Source organism: Leucoraja erinacea, chromosome 9, assembly GCF_028641065.1.
Source record: "Leucoraja erinacea ecotype New England chromosome 9, Leri_hhj_1, whole genome shotgun sequence".
Lineage (NCBI taxonomy): Eukaryota > Metazoa > Chordata > Chondrichthyes > Rajiformes > Rajidae > Leucoraja > Leucoraja erinaceus.
In genome coordinates this window covers 25,870,838-25,897,171 of record NC_073385.1, presented here as the reverse complement: position 1 = coordinate 25,897,171, position 26,334 = coordinate 25,870,838, and the positions used below count along the sequence as shown (strand labels likewise).

The window sequence follows — 26,334 nt, the reverse complement described above, 5'->3', positions numbered from 1 at the left end:
AGGAACTTGGTGCTTTTCACAGACTCCACAGATTTCTCTCTCAACCCCATTCTCTTGCCTTCTCCCCATAACCCCTGACACCCATGCGATCCACAGATGAATCTGCTCATAATGAAGCTCCACTGCCACAATGCTTCAGCAAAGAAATTGAGTTCACGGACAGCTGAAAGAACAAATCAGACCCCCAAAACAGCTGAGAAAAGACTCACCTGGCTAAATACTCCCCCAGCCAGCTCGCTATTGAATTTGTCAAAGGTTCTAAATACTTCTGACATTGAAAAGCACAAAGAAAATCAATTATAACTACTGGATGAGTTAAACCATTTTAAAAATCATTATGTAAACACACAGTGCTGGAGGGAGTAACTCAGCAAGTCGGGTAGCATCTGTGGTTGGGAACCATACATTCCAGAGATACTCCCAGACCCATTCAGTTACTCTAGCACTTTGTGTTTCACTCAAGATTCCAACATCAGCAGTTCTTTGTGTCTCCATTTTACTGACTTATTTAGGTCACTCATCGGTCTTAGATTCTGACCTGGCTATGTCTTATCCATGTTATAATCGGATATATACAGCCTTTATTGGATGTATGTCTGCATTCTGCTGATGGATCTCTATAATGTCTTCAAAACTTGTTTTGACTGCCAGAGATATAGCTTTAACCAACGATAGACACAAAAGCTAAATGGGCTCAGGCAACATCTCTGGAGCAAAGGAATAGGTGATGTTTCATGTTGAGACCCATCTTCAGACAGAGAGTCAGGGGAGAGGGAAGCAAAAGATATGAAAAAGGTACATTGAACGAATGACTGAAAGGTAAGCAAAAAGACAAATCAAAGCCAGCAACAATGATCAAGGAACGGTGAGCCCACAATGGTCCATTGTTGGCTGTGGAGAAGCTGATAATGTGTGATATGAACAGTGAAACTCAGCAAGACAGCAGTGAAACTAATACAATGGCTAGGGTGAGGGAAGGAAGAGAGAGGGGATGCAAGGGTTACTGGAAGTTAGAGAAATCAATATTCATATCACTGGGTTGCCCAAGCGAAATATGAGAAGCTGTTCATCTAATTTGCTTTTGGCCTCACTCTGACAGTGGAGGAGATCCAGGACGGAAAGGGCAATGTGGGAATGGGAGGTGGAGTAAAAATGTTTGGCAACCGGGAGATTGTATAGCCCAAGGCGGACTGAGCTGAGGTGTGAATCAATGCGGGGTGGATAGATGGGGGTGGGGGGGGGTGGGGGAGGAGGGGAGTTAGAAGGCAGTCGGTGCACAATGGATGGATTGAGGCAGGTGAATTAGTACGTGTTGGTTGGAGTTGGTAAAATTGAGGGGAGAGCACGGGTGATGTCAGTGGTGTTGAATGGGGGGTTCAGTACGGGGTGGATGGGGGTAGACAAAAGTGCTGGAGATACTCAGCGGTAAGGCAGCATCTATGGAGCGAAGGAAATAGGCAATGGTTTGGGTCGAGACCCTTCTTCAGACAGTTCCCCCCCCCCCCCCCCCCATTCTTCTTGAATGGGAGGATCAGTACAGGGTGGATGGGGAGGGGGAGATTAGAGCAGGATGAATGGTGGGGGGGTGGGTCAGTACAGTGTGGATCGGAGGGTCTGTGCAGGATGAATGGGGGATCACTACCTAATGAATGAGGGGGTGCAGGGTAAATGGAGGGTGGGTCAGTACGGGATGAATGCGTGGATTAGTACAGGATGGATGGGAGGAGAAGTGCAGGATGGATGGCAAAAGGGTAAGTACAGGATGAATTGGGGGACCAGTGTAGGATGGATGGGGGAGGGGGGGGGGGGGGGGGGGTGGCAGGAGAATCAATGCGAGGTGGTAGGGTGATCAATGCAGGATGAATAGATTTGGGGGGGGGGGGAGATGGGGAAGGGAGCAAAGGGGAAGTCAGTGAAGACTGAATAGAGGCGGGAATGAGGATAAGTGCAGGATGGAGAGGAGCGGTCCCAGGGTAAGGGGGGGGGGGGGGGGGGTGGTGGAGGCGAGAGAGAGAGAGAGAGAGAGAGAGAGAGAGAGAAGTGGTGTGAGAGATGGAGGAGGAAGGAGTGCTCCTCGGACAACAGCTGCCTTGGCAGTTGGGATTTCCTCGCCACCACCTCCCTCCTCCGCCAGCCAACAGAGAGGTGCGGGGCCGAGCAGTGCAGCTCCAAGATCCTACAGCTAGAGATCGTTGGTGCTGCTGCTTCAGAAGGGTCGGAGTGAATGACGGGTCACGCGAGCGGTTGAGACAGCGGCTCCAGGACCTTCTCCTCCCGGAACCCCCACCCCCAGAGAGAGAGAGAGAGAGGTATGGCCTGATCAGGACCTCTGCTTCGGCGCAACGGCGCTTTCCTTACAAACCCTTGGTTTTCCTCTCCCTGCCTCGGCGTGCCCTTGTATTGAAAGCGCCGTTAACGCAACAGCAATGCAGCGGCTGCTACCAGAGCGGTGCAGCTCCAAGAGGAGGGAGAGGAGGATAGTATCTTTTGTGCAGCTGCATTCAGATTCGCTCGGACCCTTCCTCACCCCGCACCTAGTATCTTTTTCACACAATACAGCCGTCACCGCCGACACAAAACGTCGCGTTCCTTTTCTCCAGAGATGCTGCCTGACCTGCGGAGTTACTCCAGTTTTTTGTGTTTATCTTCGGCACAAACCAGTATCTGGTTGCCAAGCCGGGCAAAATGACTCGGTGTTTAGGTTGCCCGGCGGCGCTTTGAGTGGTCAGTGGCACCTGGGCAACCGCTAATTTGGAGCCCTGTGCAAGTGAAACTCAGCCACATCGGAAAGGACTGTCAAGGTCCCTGGACAGAGTTGAGGGAGGAGGTTTAGGGACAGGCATTGCATCTCCTGTGCTTGCAGGGGAAAGCAACCATATAACCATATAATAATTACAGCATGGAAACAGGCCATCTCGGTCCTACAAGTCCGTGCCGAACAACTTTTGTTCCCTAAGTCCCACCTGCCTGCACTCATACCATAACCCCCCATTCCTTTCTCATCGATATGCCTATCCAATTTATTTTTAAATGATACCAACGAACCTGCCTCCACCACTTCCACTGGAAGCTCATTCCACACCGCTACCACTCTCTGAGTAAAGAAGTTCCCCCTCATATTACCCCTAAACTTCTGTCCCTTAATTCTGAAGTCATGTCCTCTTGTTTGAATCTTCCCTATTTTCAAAGGGAAAAGCTTGTCCACATCAACTCTGTCTATCCCTCTCATCATTTTAAAGACCTCCATCAAGTCCCCCCTTAACCTTCTGCGCTCCAGAGAATAAAGACCTAACTTATTCAACCCGTCTCTGTAACTTAGTTGTTGAAACCCAGGCAACATTCTAGTAAATCTCCTCTGTACTCTCTCTATTTTGTTGACATCCTTCCTATAATTGGGCTACCAAAATTGTACACCATACTCCAGATTTGGTCTCACCAATGCCTTGTACAATTTTAACATTACATCCCAGCTTCTATACTCAATGCTCTGATGTATAAAGGCTAGCATACCAAAAGCTTTCTTTACCACCCTATCTATATGAGATTCCACCTTCAAGGAACTATGCACGGTTATTCCCAGATCCCTCTGTTTAACTGTATTCTTCAATGCCCTACCATTTACCATGTACGTCCTATTTTGATTTGTCCTGCCAAGGTGTAGCACCTCACATTTATCAGCATTAAACTCCATCTGCCATCTTTCAGCCCATTTTTCCAAATGGCCTAAATCACTCTGTAGACTTTGGAAATCCTCTTCATTATCCACAACACCCCCTATCTTGGTATCATCTGCATACTTACTAATCCAATTTACCACACCTTCATCCAGATCATTGATGTACATGACAAACAACAAAGGACCCAACACAGATTCCTGAGGCACCCCACTAGTCACCTGCCTCCAACCCGATAAACAGCCATCCACCATTACCCTTCAGCCACTGTTGAATCCATCTTGCTATTCCTGCATTTATACCCAACAGTTGAACCTTCTTAACCAACCTTCCATGAGGAACCTTGTCAAAGGCCTTACTAAAGTCCATATAGACAACACCCACTGCTTTACCCTCGTCAATTTCCCTAGAAAGCTCTTCAAAAAATTCACGAAGATTAGTCAAACATGACCTTCCAGGCACAAATCCATGTTGACCGTTCCTAATCAGACCCTGTTTATCCAGATGCTTATATATACTATCTCTAAGTATCTTTTCCATTAATTTGCCCACCACTGAAGTTAAACTAACAGGTCTATAATTGCTAGGTTTACTCTTAGAACCCTTTTTTAAACAATGGAACAACATGCGCAGTACGCCAATCCTCGGGGACTATTCCCGTTTCTAATGACATTTGAAATATTTCTGTCATAGCCCCGGCTATTTCTACACTAACTTCCCTCAATGTCCTAGGGAATATCCTGTCAGGACCTGGAGACTTATCCACTTTTATATTTTTCAAAAGTGTCAGTACTTCTTTTACTTTGAACCTCATAGTATCCATAGCTACTCTACTATTTTCCCTTACCTCACATAATTCAATATCCTTCTCCTGGGTGAATACCGAAGAAAAAAAATTGTTCTACGGTAACTACGGTTTATTGACTAGAATTTTGTATCATTATTGAAATCTTTGTTAAACTGTTAAAACATTGTTGAATGTTCACTATGTTCATAAAATGCACTCTGCTTATGTGGTACCTTAAACAGTCAATAGTGCTGCTATGCTATGGTTGAATAATTCAATTAACTCGGTGATTGAATTAGGCAAGAAAATAGCACAGGATTTCAGAGTCCAAATAGAATGGTTATCCAAGGGAATAATCAGATCACTCTCAGAGCAGAGGTGAAGAGCAGAGATTAAAGCAATAGGAAGCGAGTCTCATTGACAGAGGGCATGACGGGAGAAACTAGCTAATTGCATGTTTTTTGGGTAGGACCAGGAGTGTTTGTGAGCTCAAGGGAAGCTTTAGAAAGATGGACACACAGTGCCGGACAAAAAGTTCTTGCTATGCCTTAGCTATGTTAAGCACCTGTTCCACTTAGGTAATTTTTTTCGGCAACTAGGCTGTTTTCATAAGGTTGAGTGGTGATGCATGTATGGTCGTGAGTAGTCTTCTCAAGTCAACAAAAGAGTTGTAACGTTTTTCTGGTCGCCGCTGGATTTTGAAATTGGATTTTTTTGGCGACTGTGTGCTTGACATAGCTTGCTTCTCCTGTCGTAGTGTGCCGTTCGTAGATTGTCGCCAGGTGATGTTGGTTGTTGCCAGGTTACGTTGGTTGTCGTCGGGTGCTGACTTAGGTGAATTCCATTGGCGACTACCTACGTCAACCTACGTCAACCGGCGACAGGTACCGGCGACTGAATTGTCTTCAGTTGTCGCCGACAGGATCATTTCTTGTCGTAGCTTGTCGCGGGTGGACGTAGGTTGACTTTGGTTGTCGTAGGTTCTCGCCACCAGTGTGGTCGTAGGTTGTCCCAGGTGGAGGTTGTCCCGTTGGACGTCCTCATGGGTCACCGGCTGTCGGTAGCTTGCCGTAGCTTGACGTCGATTAGGTGGTAGGTTGTCGTAGCTTGTCGTATGGGGGGTCCAGTCGTCGCTTTTTCGGTGACCTGGTACGACTGTGACAGTCGCCAAAAAAATTGCTTAAGTGGGACAGGCCCTTTATACTTGGATGTTTAAGACCTTTATCAAATGTGCATGTGCTGATGAATCTCCGTGCTATCTTCAATCACCAGTGATTTTGAGCCTTGATGTTCTAACTATGGTTTATTGACTAAATACTGAAGAGGGGCTCGATCCAAAACCTCACCTATGCATGTTCTCCAAGGGATGCTGCTGAGTTACTCCAGCATTTTGTGTCCTTGTGTGTATTACCATTTTCAGTTCTTCGTTTCTATTGAAGCTCTGGATAAAGCAGACAATTGATTACCCCATATTGTTAGTAATAAAATTCATGTGTGTAGGTGAGAACAAGGGGATCAGATGGTTCCCCAGTCCTGACTGGAATGGTGGGGGATCATCTCTGGACCAGATACTGCTTACATATTTTTGTTAAGTGACCTGACAGTAGAATATTGATTTCTACACTTTTCTTTATAGTTCCCATTTCAACATTATACTCAGAAGTCAAAGCTTCCAATAACTTTAACCCTATTTATTGCTTCGCTAATGCCTGTCTAACCTTTTACTTTTCAATTATTACAAACATATAATCTTTACATGGATTTCTTTTCACATTTTACTTGAGGAAAATTATGCTGTATCCTTTGGCAACAATTATAACTAAGCATGTGAGATCAAAGGAGATAAGAAATCTATAATCCATTAAGATTACATCCATGACCCTTGCTACTTTGACCAAGCATGATACTGAAATAATTATTGAAGTAATAAATAATATGCCTTCTTTGCAGTCCTAAGGGCACTAAAAAAGTGCATATAGCATTACAGTTCTAAATTTAAACTTTTCACATTATACTTAGTTAGAACACTTTTTTTATGGATCGTGTGTTCTGACAATAAATGCATCTCTCTTTCAGCAGTGGTGAGATACAATTAGCTTTGCTTTGATTCATCACCACAAGAAATGATAATGAAATAACGATTGCTCCATTTCTTCCTCTGAGCCACGAGTCCAGGTTGTCGAGTCCAGGCCAGGATGCTTAACAGTAAAAACTTACAACTTTCACCTAAAGATATCCCGAGAACCTTACAGCATGTAGTATTTTTGAAGTGTAATCTATTATGCAGTACGCATGATAGTTAATTTGCACAAACCAAGCTCTCTCAAGCATTACAGCGATGATTTCTGCAATAGTGTTAAACTTCATGTTGCTCTTCCCAACTCCATTTCTACAAAATCCGAAGCAAAATTAGTCTATCTCTGATAAACCGATTGTGCTTCCTCAGCACAGACATAGGGCCATAGATCACACAAACAGGCCCTTCAGCCCATATCAATCATGCCGACCTTGATGTCGTATCTAAACCAGTCCCATTTGACCATATTTAAACCATATTCGTCTCAACCTATCTTATCCATGTAACTGTCCAAGTGTCTTTTAATTGCGGTTTGGTTTAATTTAGAGATACGACGCGGAAACAAGCCCTTCAGCCGATCACATCCACGCCGACCAGTGATCCCCGCATATTAACACTATCCTACACACTAGAGACAAGACAAGAGTGCTTTATTGTCATATGTCCTGGATGGGACAATGAAATTCGTACTTGCTGCAGCACAACAGAATATGTGAATATGTAAACAGCACATAATGGGGGAAGAGAAAGAAAAGAAAATAACAAATATAATGCAATGATAATATAGTCTTTTGCAGTTCAGAGCTCAGAGCTTATTCATTGTTGTGTTTAATAGACAATAGGTGCAGGAGTAGACCATTCGGTTTTGTGTAACCCGCATAATTGCCTGATGGCTGTAGGGAAGAAGCTGTTCCGGAACCTGGACATTACAGTTTTCAGGCTCCGGTACCTTCTTCCCGATTGCAATGGTGAGATGAGTGTTTGGCCAGGATGGTGTGGGTCCGTAATGATTTTGGCTGCCTTTTTGAGGCACCGACTAAGATAGATCCCTTCAACGGTGAGGAGGTCAAAGCCGGTGATGGTCTGGGCAGTGGTCACAACTTTTTGTAGTCATTTTTACTCCTGGACGTTTAAGTTGCCGAACCAGGCCACAATGCAACCAGTCAGGGACAACTTTTACATTTACCGAGCCAATTTACCTACATACCTGTACATCTTTGGAGTGTGGGAGGAAACCAAAGATCTCGGAGAAAACCCACATGGTCACGGGGAGAACGTACTAACTCTGTACAGGCAGCACCTGTAGTCGGGATTGAACCCGGGTCTCCGGTGCTGTAAGGTCGCAAATCTACTGCTGCGCCACCTTTCTGCTGTTGTGGAACCTGCCTCAACTATCTCCTCTGACACCTCGTTCCATATCCCCACTATCATCAATGAAAACATTGCCCCTTCTCCTATTAAACCTTGATCATCACCTTAAACCTATGTCCTCTGGTTTGTGATTCCCCTACCTTGGGGAAAAGATGCTGTGCAGTCTATTCCCACTTTTATTTGATGCATCTCCATAAGATCACCCTTCAGCCTCCTGTGCTCGAAGGAATAAAGTCCTTGCCTGCTCAATGTCCCTCAATAGCTCAGGTCCTTAAGTCCTGGCAACATTCTCATTAATATTCTTTGCACGGTTTCCAGCTCAATGATCAGATGCAATGAATTTCAGATGTGGAATATCAAGGCTCTTACTACGGTATAGCATTTAGTGGGAGATTAAGACGCATCACGGTGCTCAGACATCAGACTTACAAAGAATAAAAACCAATACCCGAGGAGTGCGTTATTTCATATTTATTCTGATAATGCACTTTTTCTTGGTTCACTCATGGTAATTCAGATTCCAATTCACTCGTCTTCTCCGGGTGGGCTGGTCTCATTTCCGCCAACACCATCACTTGTGACACTCCATCACTCCGCATCCCCACCCTGTCACAGATCTTCCCATTTGTTTGCTCTCGGCTTTCTCTGCAGCTTACAGTAACACTTGTTCTCCTTTGAGACTTGTTCCAGTTCTGACAAAGGGCCTGAAATTGTTAACCTCTTTCTTTCTCTGCAGATGCTGCCTGACCTGCTAAGAAATTCCAATATTACCTGTTAAAGAGTGAATATTCAGGCAAAAGCCACATCAGACACACAGGCAGTAAGGAGAAAATCTTCACTCGTGTGAAGATAGCTAACAACAGAAATGAAAAAGGATGTAGATTGATTTTGCAGTTAGCTTCCCCAACCATTATGGTTTTGTTCCAACAAGGGAACAGGTGATACTTGATTTAGGTAGAAGTAATGAACTGGAAATAGTTAATAATCTAGTAGTAAGACCATATCCAGGGAGCAGTCGTCTTAATATGATGATGAATTCAATCAGCCTTGAAGGAGAGAACGAAGGTCTTGAATTTAATTAAGATTAACTTTCAAAGGATGAGGGAGGAATAGGCAGAACATGTTATCAGTTGAAATGTCTACAGGCCAACAGTGGAATTATTCTAGAAATTAAATTACAGTATTATCTAAAAGAAATGTATCTATGGAAGGATTAATGAATAGTTTCACCTACTGAGATCCACAGATTTGGACCTCAATTTGGCAAAATTAATGATAGTTTATTTGAAGATTTAAGACTAGAAGCAAGAGTATATTTTTGAAAGACTCAAAAATACTTCAAAATGGAGATAAAGGTAGTTTATTAATTTTAACGCTCAATCTATCCTGTTGGAACTTGGTTTTAATCTAGATTCCTCACAGGCAAGTAAACGGTCTTGCTGATTGCAAGGGTCCTAGATAAAATAAGTGTGGCAATTAGTGAACCCATTTAAGTGGCCACATGTAGTTCAAAACAATGCCTAACTGTAACTGCCCAGCAATCTGATGCAGAAGCCAAGAGTAGGCAATCAGAGTTGGTAGAAATTTGTTGGAAAATTGCGAAAATCCAGAGAAAACAAAAATTGAGGTGTTATCAAGCAAAGGACCTTGAGAGGAGAGTTCAAGAAAATACATGGATAGGTGGGTGATCAGCAGGAGAGGTAATAAAGCAATGAAACGAGGAGAGGAAAGGGAAACCAGGTGAAGGAAGATGGAAGAAAGGTGGCATCAAACAATTGATGAGCAATAGACTTGGTAAACAATCACACAATGTGGTGGAGAATCTATAATACATTCCTGGGAAACATAGACATAGAAAATAGGTGCAGGAGTAGGCCATTCGGCCCTTTGAGCCTGCACTGCCATTCAATATGATCATGGCTGATAGGAGGGATGGATATATGAGTGGCAACAGGAGAGTCTTGAGGGAGAAGTTTGGCTAGGAATGCAACCTTTTGATTGTCACTGCTGCTGCTAAATGGAGAGATGACAGGTTTGGGTATAATCCACGAATGTCACCGTTCAGAGAGGGCAAAGGATTTAACTGGACTTCACTGTCTAATCAGACTTTACTGGACTTTATCTTGCACTAAATGTTATTCCTTTATTATGTATCTGTGCACTGTGGATGGTTCGATTGTAATCATGTACAGTCTTTCCACTGATTGGGTTACCATGCAACAAAAAGCTTTTCACTGTACCTCGGTACACATGACCATAAGTTAAACTATAATATGACCAATGCTCACACAATTGCCGGTGTCTAGTTTTGAAACTGAGCCCATGCGAGAGCACGGACGGGTAGTTTGATTTACAGTCTGGACTTTCAGCAATGCAGGTGTGGATAGCCAGCTGGATGAAACATTTATGTATAGCCTGTATAGAGATCTGAGGCAGGAACTGGAGCCCGGCCACAATGACCATTTTTATTAGAACACAAATCGATTAACTTTTGGTAATGGGTGATGTATGGTCTTAGAAATCATGCAGGATTTGACATTAGGCGATTGAACAAATGGCTTAGGTATTTCCAGGCCAGTGAAGTTATCATCAATAATGGAAACGCAGCTGGAGTTCATCATCGGGGACAGAATAAGTGAACACTTAGAAATTATAAATAATTTGAGAGCGAGAGAGGGCACAGTTCTGTGAAAGGTAGCTCTTAGCCAACAGTGGTTTAACAGAGATGATGGAGAATGTTCAGTTTAGTCTAGAGATACAGCGCAGAAACAAGCCCTTCGGCCCAACAAGTCCGCGCCGACGAGCGATCTCTGCACACTAACACTATCCTACACACACTAGGGACAACAGATGGCGCAATGGGCTAAGTGTTCGGCTGACAACCGGAAGGTAGCCGGTTCGAATCCCGCTTGGAGTGCATACTGTCGTTGTGTCCTTGGGGCAAGACACTTCACCCACCTTTGCCTGTGTGTAAAATGTAATGTAATTATGTGAAGCACTTTGGGGTCAATGCAAGTTGACTAAAAATGTGCTATATAAATAAGATTATTATTATTATTATAATTTTCAATTATACCGAGCCAATTAACCTACAAATTGGAGTGTGGGAGGTAACCGGAAATTCCGGAGCAATCCTACGCAGGTCACGGGAAGAACATATAAATTCCGTACAGACCCAGGTCTCTGGCGCAGTAAGGCAGCAACATTACCATTGCGTCACCGTGCAACTATTGGATAAGCAAATGTTTCATTTTTCTGTTTTCAAATAGGATTTAGTGGCCAAGTTCCACAAAAAGGGATCCTATCTTTCACTGAGTCTGGCCTCGGACTGGAGAGGAAACTGGAATGAAGCAAATTAATTAAAAGGAATCCCAGGACGGTTGTCCAAGGGCCCTGGATTTTTCTGATTTCTCTTCAAACTAATGGTAGCACATCGAAGTCTGTGAATGCATTTACATTTAATAAAACGGAAGATCAAAATCAGAGGACTTCATTGTAACATAGCCACCAAGGAATCAAAATTAAAAGGATTTTATAAGATTAATTCTAGCATGAGTGCCTGAACTATCGGGTGAGTGTGGGCCAGCTAGGACTTTATTCTTTGGAGCACAGGAGTCTAAGGGGTGATCTTTTAGAGATGAATGAAATCATGAGAGGAATAGATATGAGGTGAATGCCCATTGTCTTTTTCCTCGGGTAGAAGAATAAACGATCTAGAGGGCATCAGTTTAAGGTGAGAGGGGAAAGATTGAATAGGAACCTGAAAATCGACCATTCCACAATGAGGATGGTAGGTATATAAAACAAGCTGCCAGAGGAAGTAATTGAGGCAGATACAATGACAATAACAATAAGCGACATTTGGACAGGTACATACATAGGAAGGTTTGAGAAGGATATGGGCAAAACAAGGGCAAATAACACTTGCTTAGATGTGGGATCTTGTTTGACATGGACGAGTTGGGCCAAAGGGCCGGTTTCTGTCATGTATAACTCTGAGTCCATAAATAGATTACCTAGAAAAATTCTTACCCAAGGAATGCTGAGGTTGTGGATTCAATGTCACGGAAGTAGCGGAAGTAAAAATGAGAGGCTTGAAAAGCAAGTGAAGAGGAATGGAATAGATGATGATAAAGATGACGAGATGATGAAGGAAAACAGTTGGTGAGAGTGGAGTGGAATTAACACCAGCATGGTGGATTGGACAGCATGATATTCTTTGCTGCATATTCTGTTTAATTCTGCATAATCTAAGACTGACATTATACTTGTGGCTCCAGTCCCTGGGATTTTATGTTTATGCAGTGTTTGTGACTTCACTGGCGACTGGCAATTTCCTTCCGGTATTCTTCTGTTGACATTCAAGTTCCCATTTTTCCTGCGATGTTGCAGTCGAGGGAGTACCACCTTGTCCTGTCGCCTCCCGTGGCCACCAGAAACTTTGAGTCAGTCCTGAGATCTTTTGTCCTTTGGGGCCAAATATTTTCCAGTGCAAGTCTGACCACCCTAACTTCTCTCCATCATCTTTCCTCCCACCGAAGCAAGCAAGCCACTGTGATTTGCATTTATAGTTCACAGGTTGGCTTCGGTGTTTGAAGTAAAAGATTGCGTGCTGAGACGCTTTTAATAACTGTGTGGTCGGATTTGAGATACATAGTTACATGGGCAGAAATCATGGGGTGGACAGGGGACAAATGTTGTCTGGGGACACCCAGAACGATTAGAGGCAATTGACATGGCATATTTGTTGGCAAGACAGAAAAGTCGTATTGATCAGCTTTATTTGTGGGAGGTCTTTGCCGTGATCTTGGGGTAGGATAGGAATTGACCATGCGTCAAAAAATTAAGATAACACTACTAATAATGCTAGAGAAATGTACAGGCAAGTGGTATGAAACAGGGCAGTAGTCTTCGATGGGGGTATAGTAGGAGTTTTGAAGGGACATTTTATTCCAACACTCTTCTGTGAAGTGTGTTCAATCGTTGAACAGGATCGTTGATTTTGGTGAGTAAAGCTGGCTACTGGTACTGCCTCCTGGCTGGGCAGAGATCTATGGAAAGCTGGTCTATTTATTGTTGGCAGAGACCATTTGTCTCCACCCTTCAACTACAGCAGTGGAGGAGCTGCACATGTCAGGAAAATATGAGCGATTGATTAGGATCCAAAGTTTTTAGCTCCATCAGTGGTGGTTCCCAAAATAGACCAGATGGTACAATTATGCAAGGGGCTACAAGGTCACCCTGCTCTGGGCTGCTGACGATGAGTAGAAACATGTGCCTGCCACAGTAGATTTATTTGCAGAGTAGACAGGTTCTGGGTCATAAGCTGTACCTGCCTCATGCTTTGGCACTGCAGTTTACAGTTTACAGTTAGTTTCAATGTAGATCCCTTGCCTTGTATGCACTGGGTGTTGTATTCTACAATAACTTGCTCTGTGAGTTTAAGGCAATCCTGAAGAGGTGAGGAGGCTTTGAAGACCTGGGAAGACCTAGGTAGATTGTAACATCACAATGCACAGCTGAAATTGAATAGTCAAACTTAAAGCTGTTTATTTGAGCTTTGGAAATTGTTTGCAAGAAGGCAAACGTCCATCTGAGAGGTGGCCAGCATTAGATCTGGATAGCTGACTATTGCTCTTTCTTAGGCAGTGCTTCAATATTACTCAACGTTGTTAACTAGATTTGGCCACCATGATCAGTCCCCTTTTGCGGCATGCTGCACATCTCTTGAGAAGCAGTCGGTGTATTAGCTATGCAGAGAAGCAGTCCTTCCTGGTCCATTAGGCAATCAGCTGCTAATTGTGCATGCTTTGTGCAGCTGCAGTCCAAGAAGAAGCAATTGTCCATGCTTGAGAAACAAGCCTAAGTTAACCTTCTTTGGGGCGTTGCTTGATCACAGTTGTTTCCATTGAGCAGGCATTTAATTCTGATCACAGACAACAGATGGGTGAATCTATCCCTGCACCAAAATTGATTACTCCAAAGATGAAATATTGCTTATATGGTGGTGATTATATGGAATGAACTGCAAGAGGAGGTGATTGTTAAAGGGCTGTCCCACTTGGGTGTCATTTGCGCGTCATTTACGCGTCACGACGCACGCATCGTGACGCGCACATGATGCGCGCATGGCACGTGGTGAATGTAGTGGCGTAGGCAGTGACGTGTAGTCGCGCGCGGCGCCCCAGGATTTTGGGATTCACAAAATCTTTGCGCGCCACCTGCGTGACAGGCCCTTAAGGCACTTGGACACGTACATGAGTAGGAAAAGTTTCTAGGAATATGGGCCAGATACAGACAGGGAGGATTATCTTGGTACGGTTAGCTGGTCAGTGTGGGCAGTGTGTAGCTTAACGACTCCAGGTCTCATTGAAAACTAAACAACCACGATGTTCTGCTAATTTGCTAGTCACACCTGGGTCATTCTATTGAATACCAGACAATGAAGCAAAAAGTTTGCCATCTGAAATCTGGGTCATGCATCCCCTCAGAACAGGCCAGTGTATCTCCAAGGTCAGTTCTTGCAAAACGTGAGTTCCCACAGGAACGGGTTTCTGACAAAGGTCAGCACAGTTTATCATATTCTCCCGATCTAACTTATATCCGGTACATTGAAAGGGGATCTAGTCATAATTGAAGAAAATAGCATGCAAAATGGTTAGTGCAGTCCATGCATTATTGACTGGTATGTCGAGGACTACCCCTCACCTTCTACCACAGGTACTCTCCAATGGAAGTGCTGTCAGATCACCAGTTGTGGATGTGACTGACTAACTTGGAAGGATGAGGGAAAAATAATTGCTGGAAAGATGGTGCAAGTCACAAGGCAAGCAACATCTCCACTTTTGATATTTTGATTTAGCACTTTTAAAAATAAATATATTGTTAAATATAGTGACTGAGGAATTCCAGTACACCCAATTGAATGATTAAATGGCTGCAGCAGAGATGTACCAGTGACTGCTTTGGTTTAGTGCTCAACGCTGCAAATGTCTGTCCTACCTAAAGCTCACTGAGGTTGGTTCCCCTCCCATTGCCTGACAGCATTGCGGGTTAAAGACCTTCAACCTGGAACTGATGCTTGGTCCTGGAGATTGGTGAGGAGAGAGGCCCAGCGGCCGGAGCAAAGAATCGAGGTGCAAGGAGGGAAGAATTGTGGAAGGAAAACCAGGAAGGAAAGGGACTTATGTTTCTGGGCAGAGTGTGATTACAGCCTTCTTCAGGATGAACCTCTCCACTCTAGACATTCAACTGAGGTTTTCCAATCAATATTCACCAGTGCAAGCCTGATGTGATTTCTGCATCTGTTGTTGGTGAGATGAGGAGATTTTCCCTACATCACTCCTTAAGAAGCAGGGTAATTAAACTGGATTGTTTAGGAGTTATTATCATTAGGAGTTTCTTTACAACATCTTTACAACTTTGTGCTGGAATAAGACCCCAGCAAAGTAAACCCTGCACTTCTCCCTGGGCACAAACAGGACTTGATTTCCCTCCCAACGCCGGAAATCATTCCTGCAAAGCCACCCATAAATCTTGCACCCACATGCCCCTCCATCTCACACCTGCACTTCTGATCCTTATCGCACTCTCAATTCTGACATGTCGATGTTCACCATAAGTGATCTCCACATCCACTGTTCTCTTAGTTGTTCACGATAACCCCTTCTTGACCCCCATCTTGTGATGGACCCATCTCTCCTCTCAGCTACTTTACCTTGCTGTTTACCTCACACCGTGTCAATTACCATCCCTCAACCGTTTGCTTGGTTCTATTAAACCCAAGCCTGATGCGGAAAATGACAAAAGATAAATAGTTCCCTTGGCTATTTGGGCTGCTCTGCTTGGATTGAGATGTTCTCATTGCCATCAGTAAACTTCTCTATGAAACATATTATTTTAGCTGATCTTGTGAGTGCACCGAATAGCTGCAAAAGCCCAGCTTGTAAATAGCTAGATGTGTTTCAACTGCATTTCTGTCGCATTGTGTGTACTGGTTTGTTGTATGAAAAATACATGGATGAGGATTGGTGGAGAATAGTTTTAATTTTGACCTGAATTTTTCAACCAGTTCCATTTACAAACTGATTTACCAAACTATCAGTTCTTTTTACCTCAGAATAATCCACTCAATGAAATGAATAAAACAAAACTAGCCAAGACAGACACATCTTTAAATGTAGGGTTGCAATTGTTAAAACATCAATTAGTTGGCCAGGGATCTGGACTAACAATCTAATAATTGGTGCTGTGAATTGTTAATGTTATAAATGTGAACTCTGCTGAATGCTGTGCATTAGCATAAACCATTGACAGATACTTTCTGTTTGCATGTGTCAAGTGTAGAGGTCAGTGGATGTTGATTACATTTTGGACATGTAATTGTAATTATTTGAATTATTGCACGGAGAGAGGTTAACTGAACAAAACCTTGAAATGCTAAGGTGGAATTAGGAAGATAAGGTACTCAAAATAAATTGAAGGTTGTGTGTTTAGAATTGACTGGTGGTGAAGTCTGTCATTGCGCCACATGTCCAGAGCAACTGATTGGGGAATCGATCTTAACAACCAGGCAACATTTTAAAATGAACAGCATTTATAAATGTATGTATCCGTTTTCAGAAATCTGCAGACTATTGTACAATTGGGTGATGATGACAGTCATGGACTAGGGACTGCAATGGAGTGTAGTGGAGGAGGTTGAAGGTCCTGAGGGTGTTTCACATTTTACAGCATACTTTCTGCATGTGTCTCAGTGCAATGCTTCTGCCCATTTGTTCAGCACACGGAGACTATTCTCACTTGAATCCTTATCATTTGACCATGACCAGTGCTTTTCATCCAGGGGGGATGTGCTTTTGCAATGTGCTTGCACCATTGCTTTGAAAATCCCCCAAGGACAATCATGACTTTTTTTCATCCACATGCTTTAGGGAATATCTTTCATGACAACCAACTGTCCAAATAAACTTTGCTCTAATACCTTTACCATGTTCAAAGTGCACCCACACTGGAATTTCATAATTAAAACCCTCTGTCTATCCTTGTTTGCTATTATTTAATTTATGATAGCATTTAGTCATTATATGTTTGGATGACATCCACTATCATTTATTACATCTCTGCAAAGTGCCTCGTACTATTTTTCTGTTGAAGGCTCTACCAACCTCCTGTAGTTTTAACCTAATATGGCCATCTTCTGTCATCTCGGCTGGGTCTTTTTTTTAAATCTTCTTACTCCCTGTCCTCTGCGCAGTTTTTTATTCATTGATGCTGTATCAAGGCCCAGTCTCCTAATGAATTTGTGTACGAAGGATCTGCAGATGCTGGTTATACACTGAAGATAGAAACAAAATGCTGCAGTAACTCAGCAGGACAGGCAGTATCTCTGGGAGAAGGAATGGGTGACGTTTCAGGTTGAGACACTTCTTCAGGAAGAGTTTCTTTTGAAGAAGGTTCTCGACCCAAAACGTCACCCATTCCTTCTCTCTTAATGAATTTGTTCACCTCTCCTCCAGAGAGAGACATAGAGAGAGAAAGAGAGGGAGAAAGAGAGAGAGAGAGAGGGAGAAAGAGAGGGAGCAGTTACTTTCCATCTCCACATTGCTATATGGGAGATGCCTCTCCACCTCTCAGTTTATATCTCTTTGCCAGAGGTGAAAGAGTTAAAACATTCTCACTGCTACAGTTTTATTACTAATTTTGCAATTTAATCTGTACTGATTGTGTTGACAACATTCTTTGCATGTGCGACACCTTGCTGTCACCTCTACCCTCTGCAGGTTCAATTAATGAAGGTTTACGCCACCCTCGTGTCATTTTCTTACCCCTTTACCACCCTCTGATTTTTCTACTGATTGCATAATGCCTAGTTATTAACCTCTGATTTTTCTACTGATTGCATAATGCCTAGTTATTAACCTCCTGTAAGCCCAGTTAACCTGCAAATTGACCACCTTGAAAATAGAAAGCACCTTCTGCATCTCTTTCTGCACCTTTCTAAACACCTTCCATCCAATGAAGTGAATTTGAAGTATGGTCAGTGTCGGAATCACCATGGATAATATGCCTAAAGCAAGGCCCTACTAGCTGCAATGTGGCACTGACCACATTTACTGTTTTAGGCATGTAGTTATGGATAAGTATTGACAAGAATACATGTTATCAATGTCTTCAGAACATTAACCTGAGGGAGCAGAGGAGACCTCAGATTAATGGAACAATTAAAGAATACCTAGACCAACTATAATCTTAAAATTCCTGGTTAAGAGCTGGGGAGTGAGATTAACTAGAAAAAAACAATACTCAGTGGGTCAGGCAGTATTTGTGGAGGGAATGAATAGATGACATTTCGAGTCTAGACCCTTCTACAGAATGAAATGTTTTTACAAATATCAAATGAATGAAAGGTGGTTCACAGTGAGTTACTCTTAAAATGAAGAGCGTGGTCTGTGTGATGTATGTGTCCATAAAATGTGACCTGTGAGTTATTCTGCACCCTGGGCTCATGCTAAGGTTATGTAGGAAGGAACTGGAGATGCTGGTTTAAACCGAAGATAGACACAAAATGCTGGAGTAACTCAGCAGGACAGGTGAGACTTCATCAGTCTGAAGAAGGGTCTCGACCTGAAACGTCACCCATTCCTTCTCTCCAGAGATGCTCCCTGTCCCGCTGAGTTACTCCAGCATTTTGTGTCTTTCTAATGTTAAAGTTTCTCTCCAGAAGGGATAGGAGCTAGTGCCACAGTGGCCATTTGTCCTGGTTGGGACTAGATAATTAGAACCAACACCTGTAGCGACTAGACAAATACCAATCTTCTTTACATGTTTGATCCTTACCACATTTTATTTTTATTTTCACCACAGCCCAATGAATCAACAGTTATACCATCATTACAGTTCAATCTCAAAGGATCAACAAAATTAACTAATAAGTTATGATTACATTTAGTACATTGAACATTGTTAGTTCCTACCATTCTAAGTAATGATGAGAAATGAACACCCACCTGATGCTTGTAGCTGATCTGGTGGCTTATATAAGTTCAACTTATTCCAACTTAATGGAACGCTCGCTTCACTATTTCTCTTCTTCCTTAAGTGAGGAAGCAGTTCAGTAAAGCTTGACTAACCTAATGCGTGGAGTGAGCAGGTTATCTACTGACAGAAGTTTCGACAGACTGAGCTTGAATTCACTGGGCCTGGAAGAATTAGATGAAATTTGATTGAAAGATTTAAGATCTTAATGATAAATATGGAGAGGATGTTTCTGATTGTGGGAGACACTGTAATTAAGGGTCACTGCTTTAGAATTAGTGACCAAATATCCTGCACCTTTGACAGAGATGGAGAAAAAAAAATTCTCTCCAAGGGTCATGCAGAAGTTGAATGAATCTTAATTAGCGAATGGTGCACGATTATTGTGGAGACACAAGAAGCTGCAGATGCTAGATTAAGATTATTATGTGGATGAGAATGAAGAGTTGAGATTACAATCAGATCAGTGTTGACTTTATTTAACGGCAGGATATTTTTGAGGGGTGAGTGGTCTATTTTTGTCCTTATTACACATTGTTGTATGTCATGCATACACATTGCACTATTCATAGGGGCCTCGTCACAATGAGATATGTTTGCTTTGTCTATTCTTTATTTTTTATGCAGAAAAATTGAACATCAACTCTTTTCTTTATCCTAGCGTTGAAAAAGGGGCGTTTTTGGATTACCCCGGATCCGTACCACGATGATGATAACATTCAGATTGGCCGGGAGGTCAAAATCTCCTGTCAGGTGGAGGCCATTCCCCCGGATGAGCTGGCATTCTCCTGGTTCAAGAATGGACGTCCGCTTCGGAGCTCGGAAAGGATGGTTATTTCCACAACGGATCTCGATGTCTCGCCTGGCACAACCAGCCTGGACATCATCGACCTGCGGTTCACAGACTTTGGGACGTACACTTGTGTAGCCTCGCTGAACAGCAAGGTTGTACCTGACATCAGTATTGATGTGAATATCTCCAGCAGTACAGGTGAGCACTTGAGCAAGATTTGCGATAACTGGTTTATCCTGGAATTGTCCTTTTACCTGCATTGTACCGTCACTTTGCAGTGCCTCTACTGCCATCATTGTAGGCTGTAGAGGCCAAACTGGTGATGGACTACTGCTTTAGAGGTGAGCTGGTGGCCTCTGGCTGACTGGAAAGATGGATGGGTCTGTGCAGGATATTTGGATAACAGGCTCAATGACTTGGTGATTTCCAGTGTAGACTCCAGAAGAGTGTCCAGAGTGTTTTACTGTCATAAATTCCAAAACAGAACAATAAAATTCATACTTGCTGCAGCGCAACAGGTATGTAAACATAGTACCCAGTAGATATCATAATAAACAAGAAGAAGATGTTCAATAATTAAAAAAAATATATATAATGTAAAAAAAAACAAAGCCCAAACTCCCTTTTGCAATCAGGGCAGTTTTGAGTCATGTCATGTAATTGTCATGTTGCACCTTCTCGGCTACGTGATACAACTTGCATTTTTATAGAGCCTTCGACAGCATAATATAACCGCAATCATTTCCACATTAAGCAGGGGCGGAAATCCCGGGGGGGGGGGGGGGGGGGGGGGTATGTTTTGTAATCCGTATTTTAAAGCTGTGGAAAAAAAAGCTAAAAGCTTAAAGCTGTAAGAAAATCTCCACTTTCCGCGAGACAATGGGGGTAGTACTGACGATAGAGGGCACCGATTGGATGAGAGAGACGTCAGTCAGCAGGCAGTGGGGGAGGTGGCCATGATGATTCAGCGTGATAGAAACATAGAAAACATAGAAATTAGGTGCAGGGAGTTGGCCATTCGGCCCTTCGAGCCTGCAACACCATTCAATATGATCAGGGGCTTTTCATCATCCAACTCAGTATCCCGTACCTGCCTTCTCTCCATACCCCCTGATGCCCCTTAGCCACAAGGGCCACATCTGCCTCCCTCATAAATATAGCCAATGAAGTCGCCTCAACTACCCTCTTTGGCAGAGAGTTCCAGAGATTCACGAACTCTCTGCGTGAAAAAAAGTTTTTCTCATCTCGGTGGAAGATGATTGGAGGAGGGAGGTTTCGGTCAGAGGCGGAAGTGGTGGGGTGGGACTGTGGATAGAGCACGGTGATTGTAGGAGGGAGGCGTCCTAGTGGAGCAAAGATCATGGAGCGGAGCTTGAATCAGCCTGTTCGAGGGGCTTTTCATCGCCCGGCCCGGCGCGGCTGGCCGCGGGATCTTCCACCGACCCGTGTAGAGTTGCTGCCTTAAAGCCCCTGTCACACTGTATGAGTTCATTCAAGAGTTCCTGACATTTACAGCGACCGTGAGGGAAAAATGGGATTGCGTCTCCTGAGGAATTGCCTTCAGAAAATGCCAAAAAGGCAGAGGGAAAAGCCACAGACCTTTCCAAGAAATAATTGAGCATGGGATGGTGATAAGGGGGCAGAAGTGGTGAAAAAGTGCCTGAGAGGGAAGAAGCAAAAGGAAAGTTGACAGAGTGTTGCATAACTGTGGCGGCGGAGCAAGGGAAAGTGAAAGGGAGATTGAAGTAATAGACTTGGACTTGTGATTGCAGTCAATGAAGCATTATGTGCACATTATGCTTTCCAAATTCATAATCACAATTTACACATCTCACCACGTATTTTCCTGCAGTCATTGCCAATGTCTCAATTGGTAAACATAATTATTATTGCAATTGCCTTCTCACTAATTTTGTACCTCCTTTGATGAGAGAATAACTGATATTATAAATGCACACAACTATTTTATTTCTTGGCCATGGCTCGAGATGCTGATACAAAAAGCAGTGACTTTAAGATGTGCTCTAGGGGTTTGCGCACACTGCATTTAGCCCCTTCAGCTGTCAAATGTGATACCTTTCAGACAAAAGTTAAAGCGTTGCCCTTTAACATCAAGTGGATGTGAATGATTCCATGAAAGCATTTGAGTTAACACCAAAGTCTTTGCGAATAATTATTCCTCAAGCTATATCACAAAGAAGAAATTTCCATGTCATTAATTGTTTTTGCGTGACCATGCAGCACATAACTTGGCCACTATGTTTGCTGAGATAGAGCATTGCAGATGATCAAATGTCATAATATAAGTAATTGCCTGCAAAGTGCTTTAGAACAACGAAACGATGCCTTGTAAATCCAAATCATTCATCTTTGAAACAGAATTTAGGGCAGGAGAGAAACGGGCAAGTAAACTAACCAGGTTTAACCCATATTTCAACCACAGCCATGTGCCAGGAATGCTCTCTTTCTCTCGGTCGGTCAAGGCACTGAGCACAAGTGTTGGGATTTCATGTTATAGCTCTAGAAGAGCTGTACAAGATGTTAGACCTGTACGGCAAGTTTATCACAGAGAGGCCGAGGTGTTATATGGAATGAGTTGCCAGTGGAAATTATAAAGGTGGGTGGAATTTTTCAAAGACATTTCTGCTGGAACATGGATAGTAAAGCTTTTGTGGGATTTGTGTCAATTTCAGGCAAATGGGAATATCTCAGAAAGCCACCTTGCTCAACATGGACAAGTTTGGGCTGAAGAGCCTATTTCCTAGTTGTATATTGCTATTATTCAAAAGCCTTTAGTCAAGAATATCTACAGTATGCAATATTAGTGCATAGTGATTAAAGCTGAAACAAAGGATGGTGGCAAAGCATTTTCCCAAGCAGTCTAAATGTCAAGTGCATTCAAACACAGCAGTGCGCCAGGAATCAACTTTATAATAGAACAGCTCACTGCCCTGAATCTATGGTTAACTCCATCCGTCTACTCTGACTAAAACCACATTGTTATCTATAAAAACCTGACTGATTTGACAATTACTGACCTTCAAATTTCCAACAATCAAGGATTTTTTTTTCCATTTTCAACCTTGTAATAAATATAGCAATGATGAAATTAGAAACATTAAGAACCTGTTTAAGAAGGTCTGAAGAAGGGTTTCGACTGAAGTCTGAAGACTGAAGACTGCCCAGTCTGAAGAAGGGTTTTGACCCAAAACGTTGCCTATTTCCTTCGCTCCATAGATGCTGCCTTACCCGCTGTGTTTCACCAGCACTTTTGTCTAACATTAAGAACCTGTTTATCTGTATACAAAGTCACTAAAGACTCTTGCAAATTATCTCCTATTCTTGCAAGAAATATATGAAATATGTATATTTTGGAAAAAACTGATGACAAAATAAATATTATAGGCAATTCATTGTATAGTGTAGATAAATCTGATCTGATAATGTTTGAAATAAACTATATATTATTACGTTGAAATAATACATTCATGAACTTTAACATAGTGGGTTTAGTTTTGAAATGTGAGTCTTGGTCCCGTTCTCTCTTCTCTTTTCTAACTGGTAGATAATTTTATATTCACTTGAGGAAAAGACAAATGGGTCCAAGCCGTGTGCCTTAAACTTAAGTAAGAGTTCAGCTTTAAGGGCATGAAAACAGTGCGTGCTAAAATGAACTGGTAATTTAGCTAAGGAATCAGTGTCAGAGATTTAAGAGGAGCTTTCAGAATATACAGAATGAAAGAAAGAAAAATCCCAAGGAGAAGATTACATGGAGCAGCACAGTGTATCTAGTAGAGCTGATGCCTCACAGATCCAGTGACCTGCGTTTGATCTTGGATTTGGATGTTGACTGTACAGAGTTTGCAGCTTATCTCCGTGGGAGAGTTTAGTTTAGTTTAGGGATACAGCGTGGAAACAGGCCCATCGGCGCATAGGCCCACTGAGTCTGCATCGACCAGCGATCCCCGAACATTAACACAATCTTACCTACATACATTAGGGACAATTTACACTTATACTAAGCCAATTAACCTACAAATCTGTACGTCTTTGGAATATGCGAGGAAACCGAAGATCTCGGAGAAAACCCACGTGGTTATGGGGAGAACGTACAAACTCCATATAGAAAGCATCCGTAGGCAGGATCAAACCTGGGCCTCCGACGCTGTATGCGCTGTAAGGCAGCATCTCTACCGTGACACCCACTAATTGGTTTGGTTGATTTCCTCTGGAGTTCTGGTTTCTTCTGGAGATTAGTTTCCTCTGGAGTTCTGGTTTCTTCCCACTTCCCATAGACTTGTGGGTTGGTAGGTTAATTGGCCACTATACTGTAAATATCTTCTGGTGAATATTAAATCTGGGAAGGGTAGTTGATGGAACTGTGGAATTTGCATAGGTTTAATAAAAATGGGTGCTTGACGTTCTGTATTTACTGTTGGATCTGTTTCTTTGCTATTTGTCTCTGCGACCATCACGTGTAGTTAATGAAAAGGTAGCAGCACAACTAAAGAAAAAGCACATTCTTGGTTAGAAGATTGAACAGAGGATATAGAAAAAAGCAACAAATGTCTGAAAGATTAGAATTTAAGGAAAAAAATGCACGGTAAAGGTAGCTGGAAATATATAAGCAGTTAATATCTATAGAGAATAAAAAAAAGAAGAGAGTGAGTGCTAATCCTACAGAGATTGAATCTAGGGAATTCATAATGCAAAAGCAAGGAGGTGGTTTATGAATTAAATAGGTATTTTGTATTAGTTTTCACAATGGTTGAATCAAATAATGTCTCCAACATTGTTTAAAATTGCAAATTGAAAGGATGGGAGGAAATCAGGGCAATGGCATTCACTGGGGCAGTGGCACTGCTCATCTTATTGGAGCTGTCGTCTGATACATATTTTTGGTCCTGAGGGACTTCTTCTTTGAACCTTAAAATAAGTGGCTACCAAGGTACTGATGTGTTGGTTTTACTTTTACATAATTCCCTTAATTCAGAGAAATTTCCTTGAGGGGGCTAGACTGGAAAATAACGAAGTTGACATTTTGTTTTCAATAAGGGAAGCAGAAAGTAGACAATTATAGGACAGTTGGTTTGGCAATTGAGAGAAAATGTTTGAAGCTATTATTAAAATTGTACACCAAAGAAAAATCTACGTGGTTTTGTGAAAGAAAAATCATCTTGGACCAATTTATTAGATTTCTTTGAAGATGATAAAGGAAATCTGGAGGTTGCAGTATACTTTCATGTTCATAAGGTCATAAGTTCATATCTTATAAGAGCAGAGTTAGGCCACGGAGCCTATCATGTCTACTCCGCCATTCATTCGTGTCTGATCTGTCTTCCCCGCACAATCTCATTCACCTGCCTTCTCTCCATAACCCCTGACACCCATATTAATCAATGGTACCCATACTAATCAAAATTTCCAGAAGGCATTTGATACCTGCAGCAATAAAGATTTTACATAGTAAATAAAACAGTACAGAACAGGAACAGACCCTTCAGAGTGAGAGCAGAGAGAGTGAGGGCAGAGAGAGAAGGGGCAGAGGCAGAGAGAGAGGATAAGAGGGAGGGTGGGTGAGGGGGGAAAGGTGGCGGAGGAGGGGGAGAGAGAGGGAGGAGAGAGAGTGAGGGGGAGAGAGAGGGGGTGCTGAGGGGGTGAGGTGGGGAGCAGGGAGGGGGAGGGAGGGGGCGGAGGGTGGAGGGGAAGAGGGAGGGGGGAGGGGAGGGGGTTTAGAGGAGGGAGGGAGGGGGGGAGGGAGGGGATGGAGGGGAGGGGGAGGGGAGGGGGAGAGGGGGGAGGGGGGGGTGGGGGGGGGGGGAGAGGAGGGAGGGGAGAGGGGAGGAGGGGGGGGAGGGGGGGAGATGAAGGGGAAAGGAGAGGGAGGGAGGAAAGGAGGGGGGGGGAAAGGGGGGGGGAGAGGGGGAAAGGGGGGAAGAAGAGAGTGGGGAGGGGGGGGGGGGGGGAGGGAGAAGAGAGGAGGGAGGGGGAGATGGAGAACGGGGGGGAGAGAGGAGGGAGGGGAGAGGGGGAGGGAGAGGGGGGAGGGGGGGGGGAGGCGGGGGGGGGAAAGGGGGGGGGGGGGGGGAGAACCTAAAAAACATTTTAGAACCAAAAAAGACACATTCTGCAAGCATTGTGGAACCAAAAGGGACATTTTTTGCAAACATTTTAGAACCAATAAACACTTTTTGCAAACATTTTAGAACCACTAAGGACACTTACATTTGAGTAGACATGTGTTCAGTGTTATTCACAGCTCAGAGAAACGTGACCCTCTGCCTTCCTCCAGCTTGCAGACACTGATTGAGGCACACCACTTCCTGGTTTTATAGTCCCTCCCCCCTGCCGCCAGCAGGGGCAGCAGAGAGAATGGGGAATTTTGTAAAATCATTAATATCTCTGTCATTTTTCATCGACGGGAAAAATCCTCGGCACACATACGGCGGAGGGGGGCTCTGAGCAAGGTGGCCAAAAATTACGGCCGTAGGTGGCAGCGTTCTCTCGGAAATCGCAGCACAGATGGCCAAAACCGGTCAAGAACAGACTTTTAGTGATATAGATATATATATATCACTGATTTTTTTTCTCTTCT

At 43.3% G+C, this 26,334-nt stretch overlaps 1 protein-coding gene across 1 annotated transcript in view; it reads left to right on the top strand.

Annotated features, from left to right (window-relative positions):
- Window positions 1-26,334, top strand: part of mdga2a (MAM domain containing glycosylphosphatidylinositol anchor 2a) — an 845,563-nt gene that overhangs the window by 407,619 nt on the left and 411,610 nt on the right. The window contains exon 7 of the mRNA XM_055640389.1: window positions 19,608-19,937. Within this exon, the coding sequence (XP_055496364.1) occupies window positions 19,608-19,937 (330 nt within the window). The remainder of the gene's footprint in view (window positions 1-19,607; window positions 19,938-26,334) is intronic.